Source organism: Ips typographus, linkage group LG15 (assembly GCF_016097725.1).
Source record: "Ips typographus isolate SLU linkage group LG15, UJ_Ityp_2.0, whole genome shotgun sequence".
NCBI classification, from domain to species: Eukaryota; Metazoa; Arthropoda; class Insecta; order Coleoptera; family Curculionidae; genus Ips; species Ips typographus.
Window position 1 is genome coordinate 4227808 of NC_138436.1, and position 17167 is coordinate 4244974.

The window sequence follows — 17167 nt, forward strand, 5'->3', positions numbered from 1 at the left end:
TCTACTGATTTGAAAATTGTAAGAAAAGTTAATGTTGTGTTGGGTATGGATGCTAATAAGGAATCTTTTATAAACAATAATGCAGACTTGTTCTCTGGCATAGGCAAATTTAAAAAAAAATGTGTGTTAAAACTTAGACAAGATGCCGTACCCATTGCTAAGCCACCTAGGAGAGTACCTCTATCAATTAAAACTCGTCTGGCTCGAGTGGCTTAGTAATTTAGTAATAATTGAGAAAAAAAATAAATCTTTAAGGCTCTGTCTTGACCCAAAACATCTTAACCTAGCATTAGAAAGAGAATTTTGTGAAATTCCTACTTTAGATGATGTTTGTGCAAAACTGAAAAACAAGATTTTATTTATTTCACTGTCTTGGATTTTAAAGATGGATTTTATCAAGTGGAACTAGATAAAAAATCAAGTTTGCTTTGTGCATTTGGTACTCCTTTTGGCGTATATAGGTTTGTAAGATTACCATTTGGTTTAAATTGTGCCCCAGAATTTTTTCAAAAACTTAACACCGAACATTTTGCAGATATTCCTGGAGTCATTGTGTACTTTGATGATTTACTTATTGCGGCTAACACCTTAAGGGCCGGTTGTAAACATACGGTTTAAGCGGACGTTCAGTGAAACCAGGTTCCAGTGAGAACTAAGTTTAAATGGGTCATGTGTTGTATAAGACGATTTGAAACCTAGTTTATATAAACTACGTTTTATTTAAGTTGGCACCAATGATCGAGAGGAAAATAACATTTAAGAGAAGAATAAATTAGGTTAAATCCGATTTGAGTCAAGTGACGTGACATTCGTGACAACTGAACTCAACAGTTGTCTTGTCTTGTCTTGTTTTTGGCGCTGTACTCAACAGTTTATTTATTTAAATATTTGTTTTGTTTAATTGCTTATTATAATTTGCTCCGTTTGACCGTTGGAGATGGGAGAGAATAAAAGAAAAAACAGACAGTGGGGCCAATAATAAAAAGAATGGTTGCTGGGCTGATATCGAAACTTTATTTAATTCAAGCAGCACAACTTATCGATCTGCCATAATTCTAAGAAGAAAGTATGAAAACATGAAGAAAAAGACAAAAAAGAAGTTTTCAGAAGAAACAATTTATAACTATGGAACTGGGGGAGGCCCTGAAAAGAAAACCAAAATTGATGACATAGATAACAAAATTCAGGAAATTTTGGGTACAGCAAGGGTACAAGGACATTCCAAAGAGTTTGGTGGGGATGCAATCTCATCAGGTTAGCTGTATTTCTTATATTATTCCTATGGCATAGTATTCTTAAGAAGATAGGTACTTAAAGTAATTAGCGCCATCAATATTAATAGTAGATATTTTTTAAATAGAAAATGATATATCAGTGTATAAAGTGATGCCTCAAGTGATGCCAGAAATTCAAACCAGTAATATAGAAATATCTACTAGTGTGGATGGTAAGCACATGACAGATATAATATGTACATCAAGTTGTTACTTAACAAAAGGCAGGACTCAAATTATTTTATTTAGCTGCTGTTTGAAAGTAGGTATATAGTATTATAAATAAAACATAACAATTTTTTCAGGTAATATTGCAATGTCTGAGAATCTCAATGAACTTACTGTATTGGAATTTGATGACATTCCACTAACAGGTATGTAACTAACAATATTGTGCAGATTCAAGGCGGTAAAGATCTTTGTAGGAGCTATGAAACAATTTTTCAAAATTATGTGATGGGGTTTTCTTTGTTTTCATAACAGTAATGTTAGCAGCTACATAGTACTCTGCCCTCTTGAATATGGCCAATAATTTATCTCCAATTAGTCTGATATTTAATACAACACAATATGACAGTGATTGGAGATAATGTAACATCCAAGCAATCATCTGAAGTTACAATTGAAGAACCACAAAGCACAAGTTGGGCAAAATATACACCCAAGATGTTGAAAACTCCCAAATCTGCAATTTTAAAGACAGGTAATAATTAAAAGCATATTTTTAATTTACATTTTTTGAAAATAACATCATTTAAAAATTATAGGAAAAAGCAATAGTGAAAGAAAGGAAAATGAAGTAATGAGAAAAGTTAGCAAGTGGGCTGAAGCAAAAGCTATTTCAGAAAATGACAAACAAATTTGGATTGATCGAGAAGGAGAACTGAAAGCTAAATTTTTGGAAGAAAAGCATACATTGGAACTAGCAAATATGAGAAAAGAATCGGAAGTCAGAATAGAAGTTATGAAAAATGAAAGTAAATTGCTTATCGAAAATCTGTTGGAAGAACAAAAAATGAAGAAAGAATTACATCAATTACAAAAACTGGCACTTCTACAAAATTTAAAGAGTTAATTGCCTACTTGTCTTTGTATAAGTAATTTGTTTTTCTAATTTATTTTATATTTAAAAATAATAAAATGCAATAAATAGAAACTCTGGCTACTTTTAAGTGTTATTTTTTTAATAATATAGGTACATATGTACAAGCTTGACAAAATGGCATTTAAATCAGCATTTTTCAAGTAGATAAGTAATTTTCTCAGGAAATTGATAAAATAAACACCAATAGTTTTACAAGTAATTCTATTGCAGTTGGGCAAAATATTCATATATTAATTGGCGTCTAACAATGTTATTTACATTTATCCTATTATTTGCCTGTCTAAATTCCTCAATTTGAATGTTGTTTACTACTTCAATTTGCCTTATTTCATCTTCATCTAGTTCAGGTTCGGGATCTTGAAAGCGTCTAGAGACATTATGTAAGACAGCTGTTGCTATAACGATGGCCTCTACTTTAACAGTTTTTATACGAATACCGAATGATAAAATAGGAAACCTTCTTTTCCATATTCCAAAGCATCGTTCTATTGGGTTTCCGGTTCTTATTTGCGACTCATTGAAAAGATTTTCAGCTGCTGTTACAGGATTATTCAATGGAGTAATCAGATAATTTGTTACTCCATATCCACTATCTGCCACTAATAAATGATTATTAAAATCACCTCTTTCAAATCTGCGTCGTACATTAGAATTTGAAAAAATTAATGCATCGTGGGTGGATCCTGGCCAACGACATACTAGATCTTGGAAAAAGCATTCTGAGTTGCAGATTGCTTGAACGTTGAATGAAAAGAAACCTTTTCTGTTTCGATAAAGTTCTGCTTCATCACCACCCGGGGATAATATTTTTACATGGGTGCAATCTAGTGCACCAATACATTTGGGAAAACGACTTATGTGGTAAAAGCCCTGTGAGACCTTTCTCAATGCTACATCATGTTCAGGCATCTGGATAAATTGATTGTATAAACTTGCAAGAGCTCGGACCACCCTCCATATATGTCTGCTGGCAGTTGCTTTGTCGACACCAATAAAAACACCCACAGCTTGCAAAAAACTACCAGTTGCAAGAAATCTGAGTGTCATTAATAACATTTCTTCTGGAGTTACTGCATGATGGCTAAAAGAAATCAAATATGTTGTAACTTGTGTAGGTATTTTAGGATGGGAAAAATTAGGAGTAAAATATCTAGTTATATTTTGTAATTTTGTAACGAGACAATACTTTTACTTACCTAAGTGTGGGCAAGGCTATTAAGGGCTCTATTTCGCTAAGAATAAATCTGAATGTCTGTTTTGATAGACGAAATCTCATTAACAAACTGTTGCTCATTCCATTGTAAGAAATGATTTTGCCTTATTCTGAAAACGCGACGCCTTCTTGGTCCTTCTTGCAAGATATTAACTAGTTCTAGAAAATCTTCATCATCTGTAAATTCATTTTCTAGATCCATTTCAGAAAGTAAACAGGAAACGTAATTTAGTACCTCTGTACGACTTGTAAAAAGTTAGGTTAAGCGAGGTCTAATCCAAGAAAAACGACGGTTTACTGAAACCGTAGGTCAAAATCAGGTTTAAGATGTAAACCGCTGTTTTGCAACACTGTTTTTAGGATAAACTTGGTTTTCATACGGAACTCAGTTTAATCTTAGTTTTTACAACCGGGCCTAAAAGAGCATGATAAAAGTTTGAGTACAGTTTTAGAGAGGGCGAGAAAATGTAACATAAAATTTAATAAACATAAGATTCAATATAGTTAGGCAAGTAACGTATTTGGGCAATGTATTTCATAAAGAAGGTATGAGCCCTGATACCAATAAGGTTAAAGCAATTCTTATGTTAGATGAGCCAAAAAATAAGAAAGAGCTACAAAAAATGTTAGGAATGATTAATTATCTAAGGAGGTTCAACCTAATTTATCAGATATTTCTGCCCCACTGAGAGAGCTGTTTAAAAATAATGTTGAGTGGATCTGGACCAAAAGTCAGTCTGATTCATTAAATCTAAAGCCCGCTTTAGACTATCATATTTTTTATACCAGATTTGATACAAAATCTTATACCATTTAGATGTGACAGTGTAAAACAGGAAAACAGTTGAATTCTAAAGATGGTCTGAGAAATGTGTTGAAAAATAGGACGCGATCTATTTTCAACACATTTCTAGTGTGCGAGCATGCGCATTGGGCATAACAATTACAAACCTAACCTAAAAATTATCCATTTGATTATTTTTGTTGTTTGGGTTTGGTATTGTGATTGTGTATTGTGTTTATTTCCGATCTACACGTCCCACGTTAATGATTGATTAATTTGAACGTTGCATAAAACTCTGGTAAAACTAGTGTAATTAGTATTTTATTTTGTGTACACGAAATTCAATGTCTTCCTGGACTCAAAGTCAAATTGAGACTCTAATTGAAGAGTACCAATCATATCCATGTTGGTATGCCATAAAAAACAAAGATTATCATAATAAATATAAAAGAAACCTAGCTCTTGAAGACATAACAAAAAAAGTAAATGTGCTACGCCCTAATACAAGAAGTCAGCAAAAAGTTCCAGAGCCTGCGAAATACCTATTCGGCAGAAAGAAAAAAAGTGTTGGAGGCAATTCACTCTGGAATCGGTGAAGAAGAGGTTTGTAAAGCTACCAGGAATATGCATACTCCTGTGAAAATGTGACACCAGTGACAATTTTTAATATCAGGTCTTTGCTTTTTGTAGGTTTACCAGCCATCTCTATGGTATTACCAAAAGCTGGTATTTCTTAATGAACATCTTCAAAATCGACCATTAAAGAGCACATTCACAATCCCAGATACACAGCTAAGCCCTCAGCCCGGCTGCAGTAAGCAGGTGCTACACGAACCTGAAGATGAAGATGTTGTGACATTGGAGGAATTTAATGTAAATAGATACTTAAAAATTAATAATAAAATTAGGCCGAGTTGTACAAGTAGGGTTCAAACATGGGTTCAGCTGAACTCGACTGGTACTTGAACCTGCCCATAAGAATAGCATTGCTGTCAAATTAATTTGGTTTGTGACAGCAATACTCTACTTATGGGCAGGTTCAAGTACCAGTCGAGTTCAGCTAAACCCGCCTTTGAACCCTACTTGTACAACTGGACCTTAGAAGCACAGAATTAATTTTGAAGGTTTAATTTTATTATTCCTATCTAGTAGTAAAATAAATAAATATTGTTATAGTCACAGACACTTGTGGATGGAATTTATGAATGCAACCAGGACGGGATTTTGTCCCCAACATCCCATTTTGGTAACCGGCCAGCAAGCAGCCAGTCCCAGCCTATGGTTTCTGGCGAAAGTACAAAGAGGAGTAGAAAAAAGAGAAAACTCAGTGACACTGCTGGTGAATTAGAAGTTCTAAAAAGTGTGTCATGTGGACTTGAGACAATGTCGGCTGCATTCTCAAACAGGCGTAAAATGGAGAGCACCTCAGAAGACATAATGGGTCAATTTGTTGCGACCCAATTACACTTAATAAAGGATAATAGAGTGAAGCAAGACGTCTATATGGAGATTGTTCGTTTGTTGGGGGAGGCAATTAAAAAGCAGTAATTAAAATTTTGTTTTTTTTATTAATAAATTTGTCATTTTAAATGATTTTTTATTTAAAAGAATAGCCAATACATAGAAAAATCTATATTATAAAAGGCCTGCATATTGGTTTTGCCAATCTACCTGCCCTTGTGAATTAAAATAGGTGCAAAACTTATTTCTAATTGCGGTAGCATCATTGGTACATCTAAGCCCACCTAGGAAAAAAGACTGAATTAAAAAAAAAATAAAATAGGGTGAAAAATTAGATCCTCACCTTGCTGTCAAATTCCTGGTAACTCACATGTTTCCTCTTGTACTTCACTATATTTACTGTTATGTGTACACAGAAAATTATGCAGAATACAACAGCTTAATGTTATTAATTCAGCCTTTTCTGGACTTAAATTAATCACATGTTTTAAGATTCTAAATCTATTGACTAATATTCCAAATGCGTTTTCTACAGTTCCCTGGCTCTTGAAAGACGATAATTATAAATTCGTTTTTCCCTTGAAAGGCCTCTTTGAGGGTATGGTTTCATCATTCTCCGTGACAAGGGAAATGCATCATCAGCAATCATGACATATGGCACCTCAATAGTTGAGCCAGGAAAACATTTATCTTCTGGAAAACTTAGTAATTTTTTATCAATTGCTTTTTTAAGGCTGCTTTCTCTCCACACTCCTCCATCACTTATTCTTCCATTCACACCCACATCGACATATAAAAACTTGTAAGTAGCATCTACCAGTGCAAGTAATACTATACTATGAGTCCCTTTGTAATTGTAGTAAAAAGAACCTGAGCTTCTTGGGGCCTCAAAACTTATATGCTTGCCATCAAGAGCTCCTAAACAAAATGGAAATTGCCACAGCTTTTCAAAGTAATTGGCAACATTTGTCCATCCTTGGCTATCAGTTGGTAACTAAAAATTACATTAAGAGTGTTATCATATATTATATCTGATAAAACAGTGTCATATATTTTACTTTTATATATTCTTCTTGCATATTTGAAATTATTGCTTTGCACACTTCTGGGATTATAAGACTAATAGTGCTCTCATGTATTCTACTTGAATACATGAGATCCCGAAAAGAATTGCCACTTGCTAAATATCGTAATGTTATTGCTCTGAAAAAAGCCACACTTTTTAACTAAATATAAAAACAAAACAATAAAGATTTTATGTACAAGACAATCCATTAAATTTTTTCTAATATTTATCCTCAATTAACAGATACAACACTTTGGCTTCAGCTTAACCCATTAGGTATAAGTATTTACGTTTTACTTGGCATATATCAGTGCAAGACACATGAAGTTATAGTATAACATTGTAACATCAGTAAACGAAAAAATATGACTGTAGGGTTATTAAATCAATAGCATTTGTGCTATTTCCTAATTACCTATTTTCAGCAGATATGGGTTCTCTTAAGTGGGTTGATTGTTTCTGTATGTCATCTTTAATAATATCCAGAAGTTTGACAAAACAGGGGTTGTCCATTCGTAAAAAGTTCCTATAATGATGAGGATCCTCCAACAATAGTTCATCCTTCAGCAAACTCAGAATTCCTCGACCTATTTGTCTCCTTGCAAGCCATTTTTCTTGCCACACTTTTCTGACAGACCTTCTTTGCAAACGCTTTTTAGCAATTCGTCCTTCGCAATTTTTTTTTACCACAAAAGTGGACCAATATGCAAATTGGAATATAAAATACGAATCAAGGTTATCCATATCAACTTTAATATTGTTTTTAAACACGATTTGTGCACAAAATCCAAAATAAAAAACACAAATAATAAACTATTAATCAATTAGCATCAATATTGAAACCTTTGATTTTTGAATCTTTAAACTTCAGAACCGGGTTATAAACTATCATTCATGTCATTTTTCTGTCAAGCGTCAAAATAATTCGATCATATCTGAGAGCATTTATGGGACAGTGTAAACACCGAAAATTATTCAAACCAAGTCAAACCCATCCCAAAAACCTCACAACTATGTGCCAATTTCTTATACAAGATCTGGTACCAAAAATATGACAGTCTAAAACGGGCTAATAAAAAATCTGCTAAGTTCACCTCAAGTATTAGCTAATTTTGATGAATTAAAAACAATAACAATTCAGACTGACTCTAGTCAAAGTGGTATTGGTTGTGTGTTACTGCATCAGGATAAGACATCATGCATAAGGATAAGTTACATCTGCAGGATAATCGACCTGTTGCTTTTGCCTCTCGTGCCTTGACTGATTATGAAACTCGTTTTAGTCAAATTGAAAAGGAAATGAATGCAATTTTATACTCTTGTCAAAAGTTTTACAATTACATTTATGGAAGACCTGTAGAAGTTTTTACAGATCATAAGCTAATAGTGTCCATTATAAAAAAAAGTGTCTCTGAGGTGAGTTCTCCAAGACTACAAAGAATGAAAGTCAAATTGTTAAAATATGACCTCAATATTAGTTACAAGCCTGGTAAGGAAATACTGATTGCTGATCTTTTATCACGAAATTTTTTAAAAGATGAAATTGTACAAGATGATGACTTTTTAACAGAAATTGTACATTCGATAAATGTAACCGAAGACAGACTTAAACATTTTCAAAAAAAAACAAGTACGATCATTCATCACCGGTTTTGGTATGATGTGGAACTTGTAAAATTAAAGGAGTTTTGTTTTAAGGGTTGGCCACAGGACATATCTACAGTACCTCAGGTTGTTCAAAAGTAATACAAATTTAAAAATAACATTCATTTATACAATGATATTTTATTTTTTGATGACAGAATTATAGTTTCATTGTCCATGCGTAATGAAATGCTGTCTCAGTTGCATGCGAATTATTTTGGGATTATCAAAACACAACAAAGGGCGAAAACGATACTATTCTGGCCGGGAATTAATGAAGAAATTAAAAAATATGTCAGCACATGCAAAAAATGTATGAAATATCAAAGTAATAACGTCAAAGAACAATTAATTCTACGGGAACTTCCTCATTTGCCATTTCAGAAAGTGGCAAGTGACATATTAGAGTTTGGTGGTCACTCATATTTAGTAATAATAGACTATTTTTCGAAATGGCTAGAAATAATTGACCTTCCATCAAAAACTGCCAGTGCTGTTATTAAAGCCTTTAAACAAGTATTTAGCACCCATGGTATTCCAATAGAGGTTTTTGCAGACAACATGCCATTTAACTCGTTTGAGTGTCAACAGTTTGCAAAATGTTGGGGTTTTGTCTTTAAAACTTCCAGCCCAAAATATCCAAGATCAAATGGATTGGCAGAGCGAGCTGTGCAAATTGCAAAGCAGATGTTAAGAAAATGTGAAGATTTAGATATAGCTTTGCTTGAGTACAGAGCAACACCTATTTCGGGACTAGAAAAATCACCAGCGGAGTTGCTGTATTCTAGAAGGCTTAATTCATTAGTACCCATGAGGTCAGAGTTGCTAGCTCCTCCATTGATTATAGTGAGGAGAAGAAGAAGTTAGAAAACAAGAGACAACTTTATAAATATTATTATGACAAAACAACATTCATAAGACAATGTAGCAATCAAGGAAAAACCTGGGAACCAGCAAAGATTATTAAAAAGCTATCTGAGCCGCCATTATACTTAGTGGAAAAAGAAAATAGAAACCAAGTCAGAAGAAATAGTTTCCATCTGCGTGGATCAAAAATTCATCCAGACTTTTGTAAAAGCGGTCTGATTGACGAGGGCGATGATAATATTAATGTTGGTTGGTCAAGTAGGAAGAGTTGTGATACATCTGGCCCACTTATGTCGACAACACATTTAGATGATGGCACTATTGACAATTCTAACTTGGCAAGTTCAAAAAATACTTCTTATACTCAAGTTAGGAAAAGCAACAGATCAGTGAGAAGGCCTAGTCGTTTCAAGGATTATGATATGTACTAGCTGTACTAACTGTGTTGTTTAATTTGGTTACTTTGTTAATCTGCATATTATGTTTTCTTCAAATGTTTAATTACTTTATTTTAAGTTGTTTGTTAAGGGGAAAGGTGTAATATATGTGTTTAGTGGAGAATACATTCCTAGTCTGTCAAGGGAATGTATTGTAGCGTCAACCGGCGTTTTTACGTCGCTTCGTACGACATCTGTCAAGCGTCGACAGTAAAGAGTCAGATTTCGGGCGCCAAGGTTTTCGGACACAAGTTCCTAATATTTTATTCTTTTTACCACCTTCTTAATGAGAAAATGTCTCAAAGTTCCCCATAATGTTAATAAAGCATAATAAGTGAAATTGGAGCAGTTTGATTTATACGTGGAGTGTTGTGATTAGTCAACAACGAGCTTACTGACCACGACACCACCACAGTATAATAAAAATGACAGTCACGACAAGAGACAGTTCGGCTTGTCAGACTCATGAATTAATTAAAGTTTGTTTTTGTTAATAATTATCTTGTTTATTTCCTTTGCCTAATAACATTACAGATTTGGCAGTAAATTTTAGAGACCCTGTATAATTTAGATCGTCCAGATTTGGTCAGTATGATTGTTAAGCCTTGAAAATATGATTAAATCGTTGCTAAGCGTTGAATAATTGACTAATAACAGGACAAAATTTAATAAAAAATTTCATTAAATTAAAAGAATAAAATATTTTATTAAATTTCGTCCTGTTTTTAGTCCATTATTCAACGATTAGCAACGATTTAAACATATTTTTATTCACTAGATGTTTTAAAAAAATTAAATCACTCTGAATGCCATTGGCCTATTTACAGATGTAAACAAACAAACATTAATGTCACATCTACGGGGCGCAGTGCAATGAATGGCGTGTACCTACAATTTAAAATTAATAAAATATTTTATTAAAATTCGTCCTGTTTTTAGTCAATTATTCAACGCTTAGCAACGATTTAAACATATGTTTATTCACTAGATGTTTAAAAAAAATTTAAATCACTCTGAATGACATTGGCCTATCTACAGATGTAAACAAACATCAATGTCACATCTACGGGGCGCAGTGCAATGAATGACGTGTACCTAAAATTTTAAAATTTTCACTTCAAAATAGAATAATGATTTAAGAACTACACCACATGGAATTGTCATGGACCTAGCTGAAGACGTTTCAAACGCAGGCAGAACAGTTGTAACCGATAACTGGTACACTAGCATTCATTTATCTATGTGATTAATCGATTCAGATACTCCCTTAGTAGGTACGGTAGGAAAAAAACAATGTGGTCTGCCAAAAGCAGTTATATTAAAGAAACTCCAAAAGGGTCAAATATTTGCGCAGCAGAGTAAGGAGGGTCTAATTTTTATAAATTGGAAAGATAACATAAATGTTTTTATGCTGTCAAGTAAACATACGGACAAAATTATCGATCGAGGAGAGGTCACAAGAGGTGTAAAACTAAAACCTGAAGCTGTTTGGGATTATATCAGGGCTAAGGAATCTGTCGATCTATCTGATCAGATAGTCGCCTTCGAGTTACTTTTGACCACATCTATGGCGAATGCATATAGGTTGTACAAACAAAATGAACAAGAAACCATCCAGATCACAGATTTCAAAAAATCCGTAGTAAAATATGTGACGTCTTATAAACATCAAACTGAAATTTAAAAAAAAGGCGTAGTTGCAAAGAAAAAGTTTTACTCAAGAGATTAATCGTAATGAAGGTACAAAATAAAAAAATGTGTATACTTTTGAGTGTAAAAATTTGAGTTTGAAAGTCCCAACCAATATCTCGGATCATGACTCAAGTCATGTAAAAAGATTGATTTTATATTTACTTCTCAAAGAGTGTTTCAAACACGTTCTAAGTTTGTATACACATTAAAAAACGCGTTTTTTTTAAATTCTAATAATAAACATGGCTCTGGCTCGTTCTTAGAAAACACACGTAATAAAAGGTTAATTCTTCGATATAATGCGGAACTGGGCAGACACAAAAAGTTAATTTTGCTGTAGGATGTTAATCAGTTGGAAAATAAATTGTACGTTTGATAGATATTAATGACTGATTGCTGGTCTGGTTCAATTCCAATGTCAACTTCTGCACAGTTACTCAGTTCGCCATGCGTAGATTGACATTTAAAGGAATTACAATTCTTTTAATACATCCCCATTTAGTCGGACATTAAATAAAAATTATGCTGCCAAATATTGTGGGTAGGAAAATGCTGCATAAGGCATAACAGCAAATCGAAATAGCAAATAAAACTACACACAACCCGCGCCCCATTTTTTAGTTTATTCGTAAAATAAATAAGAATTCCAGCATTCCCCTGTACGACTTTTTATGCATCTCGCTTCACCGGGAGAATATCTGAAACAAAGAAAATAATATTACGACAAGAACATAAAAACGTCAACGTGTTTTAACCGATTTCAGCTAAATACCTAACAAAAAATTCAAAAACTTTTTATTACATCCGGAGATTTCCGACAAAAACCGAAAAAGTCAAATTTCTATTTGTTTTTTACCACTTTATTAATGATTATTTTGGAATTTACTCCAGATGTAATAAAAAAATTTGAATTTTTTTACCAAATTATTTAGCAATAAAATGCGCAACGTTGTCTCCATTTAACTAAAGCTCTATCAACAATAGTTTCTGAAATAGCAATGCATCGAATTTGTAACACCCTTTATACAGGGTGTCCCATAACTATATGACAATCTCTCGGGAGCATACAGAGGAGGTCAAAATAATACGATTTGTTCATATAAAAGATTTTTCCTAAAGTCACTCCTAAAGGAGATATCGAGCCCCAAAGAACTGCCTTCCAATTAACGGTTTTGGCCGTAACTTTTGAACCACCCTGTATATTGTAATGATTCTTGGGTTTAATGTTTTATCGAAGAAGACCTTCTATTTGATATCAAAACCAGGTATCTCGTCTTAGCAGAAAGACAGGAACTAACTGGTACCTAAGACAAAATTTGCTTAAACTTTGACAGCTGTCATTATTTTCAGCTGCAAACGCCATTAATGTATACTCTTGACATTTTTATCGAAAAATTGTACTCTTCTTTTATTTTGATAAAATAAACGGTTTTCGAAATAAATCGATTTTTCATTAAACTGCTTAAACCACAATGTTATTAAAAATATTCGTTCCACTAGTTTTTGTATGTAAATTAGTATTCAAAGTTTATGTGTAGAATAACGAAAGATATGGAAGAATACTCGTTAATTGAATAAGCATTTAATTATTTATTTTTTTATTAATTTAATTTAATTTTTTGATTATTATTTTATTCATTTTTCACGTCTGCCAACCCCTACTGTCCCTACCAGCTTTCATACTTTTTCGTTTCGTTCTGCATTAATTTCGTTTTCCATGTGTATTTTAAACAAAAAACCAATTCAAGAAATATTTCTAATAACGTTTTGGTTTAAGCAGTTCAATGAAAAATCGATTTATCTCGAAAACCGTTCATTTTATCGAAATAAAAGAAGAGAACGATTTTTCGATAAAAATTTCAAAAGTATCTATTAATGGTGTTTGCAGCTGAAAATAATGACAGCTGTCAAAGTTTAAGCAAATGTTTCCTTGGGTACCAGTTAGTTCCTGTGTTTCTGCTAAGACAAGATACCTGGTTTTGATGTCAAATAGAAGGTCTCTTTCGATAAAACATTAAACCCAAAAATCATTACAATATACAAAGTGGTTCAGAAGTTAAGGACAAAAACGTTAATTGGAAGGCAGTTCTTTGTGGCTCGATATCTCCCTTAGGAGTGACTTTAGGAAAAATGTTTATATGAATAAATCGTATTATTTTGACCTCCCATGTATGCTCCCGAGAGATTGTCATATAGTTATGGGACACCCTGTATAGGGTAAAAGTTTAAGATTTAAGTGTAGAATTTAAAATGTATTAAAAAATGTGGTTCTATTTAAAAATACCAATATTTTATCTACCACGAAGTTATGCAGCAGCCTGCATAGTCATAACAAAAAGAAAACATTTCTAATTTTTGTTTTAAAAAAAATTGCCCAGCCTAAATTAAAACTAATATTATCACATAGCTTATAAAAAACAAAGATCACAAAACGGTGCACGCTAGATGTAACAAGTCTTCCTGATGAATCAAAAATTCAATAATATACATTATAAAACAAAGACAATTTGGACTGTCACAGTTTTACAAGATACTTTTTGTAGCTACACAAATCGTTTACTCTGATTAAGATAATCAAATCAACCTTAAATTTAATTCCTGTCTATCTGAGATATTATTTATAGAAAGGGAATAGCTTGAATAATCAAATTATCTTTCAAAAGAATTTACTTGGTTTTAAAAACACTGCAACTACACAAAGGTGTTTGCTTGATAATCATAGTACTCATAAGATAGAAGATGTCTCATACAAGCGGTGTCTTGAGTTCATCATTTGTACTCACTGCAAACTACCTCATTATTACTATTACTTTAAACATGCTTTTAGATGACACTAAATATAATACAAATTGATTTGACGTTCAATAATGCAATTTACCAAAGTAAATAATGATGATTATCGTTGAGATTATTGTGTTAACGTAAAACAATAATGAAAACTGCAATGCTTTTCATTTTAATGTCAATTTCAGTAAAAATAGTTAACTAACATTAAAACTTGCTCTTGAATGCACTGTTCTAATGTAGTACTTCTTGGTGGGTAATTTGAGCTTTGTTTAAGTCAATTTCTTCATAAAAGTTATGCTTTCTCACCCACATGAAAAAGTAGTGAAGTATTCAGCATATACCAGATACAGATCTGTAAGATAGGTCTAATTTGTTACTTGAACTATACTTAAAAAATGCCAGACGAAAAAAATGTGTAATAATGATGCATCAGCAGGGTTAAATGCCTAGGTTAAGTTTGAAATTGGCATTGTAATTTTACTTGGACCAGCAGGCTCTATGTCCTTCAAAAAATATACATTTACTTGATTTTAGAGTATGATTTTCAACTATTATTGAAATATTGTATAAAAGTTAAAAATATAACTATTTTAGCTGCATGGGAATCTGTTTGACATAACAAAATAAAAACAAAAGCAAAGTGACAATTTCGAACTAGTTGACATAACAACAGATGGAAGATGGCTTAATCAGCTGAATTTGTTTTCTCAAAGTGATAAGCCGCGTGACGTCACAGTAGGGTGTTCGGGCTGCACAATATGCACTTAAAACTTTTTATATTATTTTTTACATTGAACAGTAGAAACTAGAAATCTATTTTCACAGAATGTACACACTACTTTCCATCTGAGACATACCATATTTATAGAAAATGGTAAGCTCAAATAATCGAAATATCAAAAAATTTAATTTCATTAAGTATTGGATTGTTAAAAAAAACATTGCAGCTGCACAAATACAGGGTGTTACAAATTAGATGCATTAGCATTGCTATCTCAGAAAGTATAGTTGATAGAGATTTAGTTAAATGGAGGCAAAGTTGCGCATTTTAATGCTAAAAAATTAAAAAAAATTTATTTTTTTACCACTTTATTATTGATTATTTTGGAAATTCATTTCATTCAATCAATTGCACCTTCTGGAGGCATTAATTTATGCTATTTAAGAAAATAATGTTTGTATTTAGATACAACGTTTCGTTTTTTAGATACCATCATCAACTTAATATTTAGCTTAACAAGGTTCCAAGTGTTTTTGGAAAAAGTACAGCCCACTTTATAGAGTGGGTGTACCAGTGGAGAAATTTAGTTCAAGTATTAGTATTCACTGTAAAAATTGAAGGTGATTATAAATGATAAGTGTATGGAGGTTATTACATAACATATAGACTGACAAGTGCCAGTACATAAATAGTAAATATTAAATAAAAAGTTGTAGCTTGTAACTGCAAACCTTTTTCTTTAAGCAGGAACCCAAAACAAAAATGAAAAAGTTAATAAAATCATGTCCTTAAAAACTGTCATTTTTGTGATAATATTCATCTGTCAATGCCAGGTTAACCATACAACAGGTGTGAAAAAGGCAAGAAGATTTAATTTTGGTATTAGCCCTAAAAAAATTTGGTTTTTAAGTGAATTCAATTATTACTGATACTAAATTTAAATTATTTTTTTTATAAACTCCTTTGGTCATAAGCATTGATTCTGTTCTTGGTGCTAATATTAATACTATTACTAAAATTAAATTTTGTTATATAAACTCATTCCATTTCATGGAATTTTTTTTTTCCATTTCATGGAATGAGTTTATATAACCTTCCATTTCATCAAATTTATGCAGTACCTACTGTACAAAGACACTGTATAATACATATTAACTCAAAGTTGAGCAATGCAGTGTATAATGATAATTGTTAAACATAAAACAATAATGAAAACTGCATTGGTTTTCATTTGAATGTTAATTTAAATAAAATCAATATACTGACCTTAAAACATGCTTTTTTATTCACTGTTCTAATGTAAATAGCCCCCTGCACACAATTTCACTCTTCAACTTGATTAAGTTGTTGCAATCTTCTTAGTGGGTAATTTGCTCTTCGCTTAGGTCAATTTCTTCATAAAAGTTGTATTTTCTCATCCACATGGAAAAGTAGTGAAGTATTCAGCATATACAGGATACAGATCTGTAAAATAGGCCCAATTTGTTAGTTGAACCACCCTTAAAAAATTGTCAGACAAATTTTTAGTAATGTATACAAAAAATGCATCAGCAGAGTTTTTTCAGGTTAGGTACGAAATTGCGATTGTAATCTTACCTGGGCTAGCAGGCGTTGTATGCATTATCACCATTGAAAAATATACATTTACTTGAATTTAGTGAATAATCTTCCCCAATTATTGGATTATTGTAATAAAAATACAATAATTATTTCAGCTGCATGTAAATTTTTTTGACACAACAAAAAAAACAAAACAACAGCAAAGTGACAAGTTGGCATTTGACATCATAACAGATCCAAGATGGTCTATCAGCAGAACTTCTTTCCTCAATGCGTTACGCCGGGTGACGTCACAGTGGATGCACGAGTGCACAATATGCACCCAAGGGATTACAGGCGTTGTCCGTGGTTTTGTATTACTATTTGATTCTCTCTCTTCATTAAAGTAGTCCATCTTCACAGAGTGGAGGCATTACATTCTTCTGAGATGGTATTTATAGGAAGGGGTAAGTTCTACGAAACGAAATATCTAAAAATTTAGATTCATTAAGTATTGGGTTTATTGTTTAAAAAAAACATAGCAGCAGCACAAAGATGTTTTCTTTACAATCATAGT

The 17167-nt window shown here is 32.4% G+C and overlaps 1 protein-coding gene and 1 long non-coding RNA gene across 3 annotated transcripts; one reads left to right on the forward strand and one right to left on the reverse strand.

Moving 5' to 3' along the window:
* The first annotated feature begins 211 nt into the window (after positions 1 to 211).
* LOC145738152 (uncharacterized) lies at positions 212 to 2432 on the forward strand. Of its 2 annotated transcripts, none has more exons than XM_081993016.1 (4): positions 212 to 1254; positions 1580 to 1648; positions 1852 to 1977; positions 2042 to 2432. In XM_081993016.1, exons 1-4 carry the CDS (start codon positions 1077 to 1079, stop codon positions 2347 to 2349), a joined length of 681 nt encoding a protein of 226 aa, XP_081849142.1. In that variant the 5' UTR covers positions 212 to 1076; the 3' UTR covers positions 2350 to 2432. The 2 variants fall into 2 exon arrangements, with proteins under 2 accessions (XP_081849142.1, XP_081849143.1); XM_081993017.1 differs by having other exon boundaries at positions 1115 to 1447; positions 2042 to 2431.
* Positions 2433 to 5987: 3555 nt separating this feature from the next.
* LOC145738154 (uncharacterized) lies at positions 5988 to 16785 on the reverse strand. Its single transcript, XR_014180607.1, has 4 exons — positions 16648 to 16785; positions 16318 to 16515; positions 6181 to 12241; positions 5988 to 6121 (listed from the first exon to the last, which is right to left on the reverse strand). It is a non-coding gene; the product is annotated as an uncharacterized LOC145738154 (long non-coding RNA).
* Between the last annotated feature and the right edge of the window lie 382 nt (positions 16786 to 17167).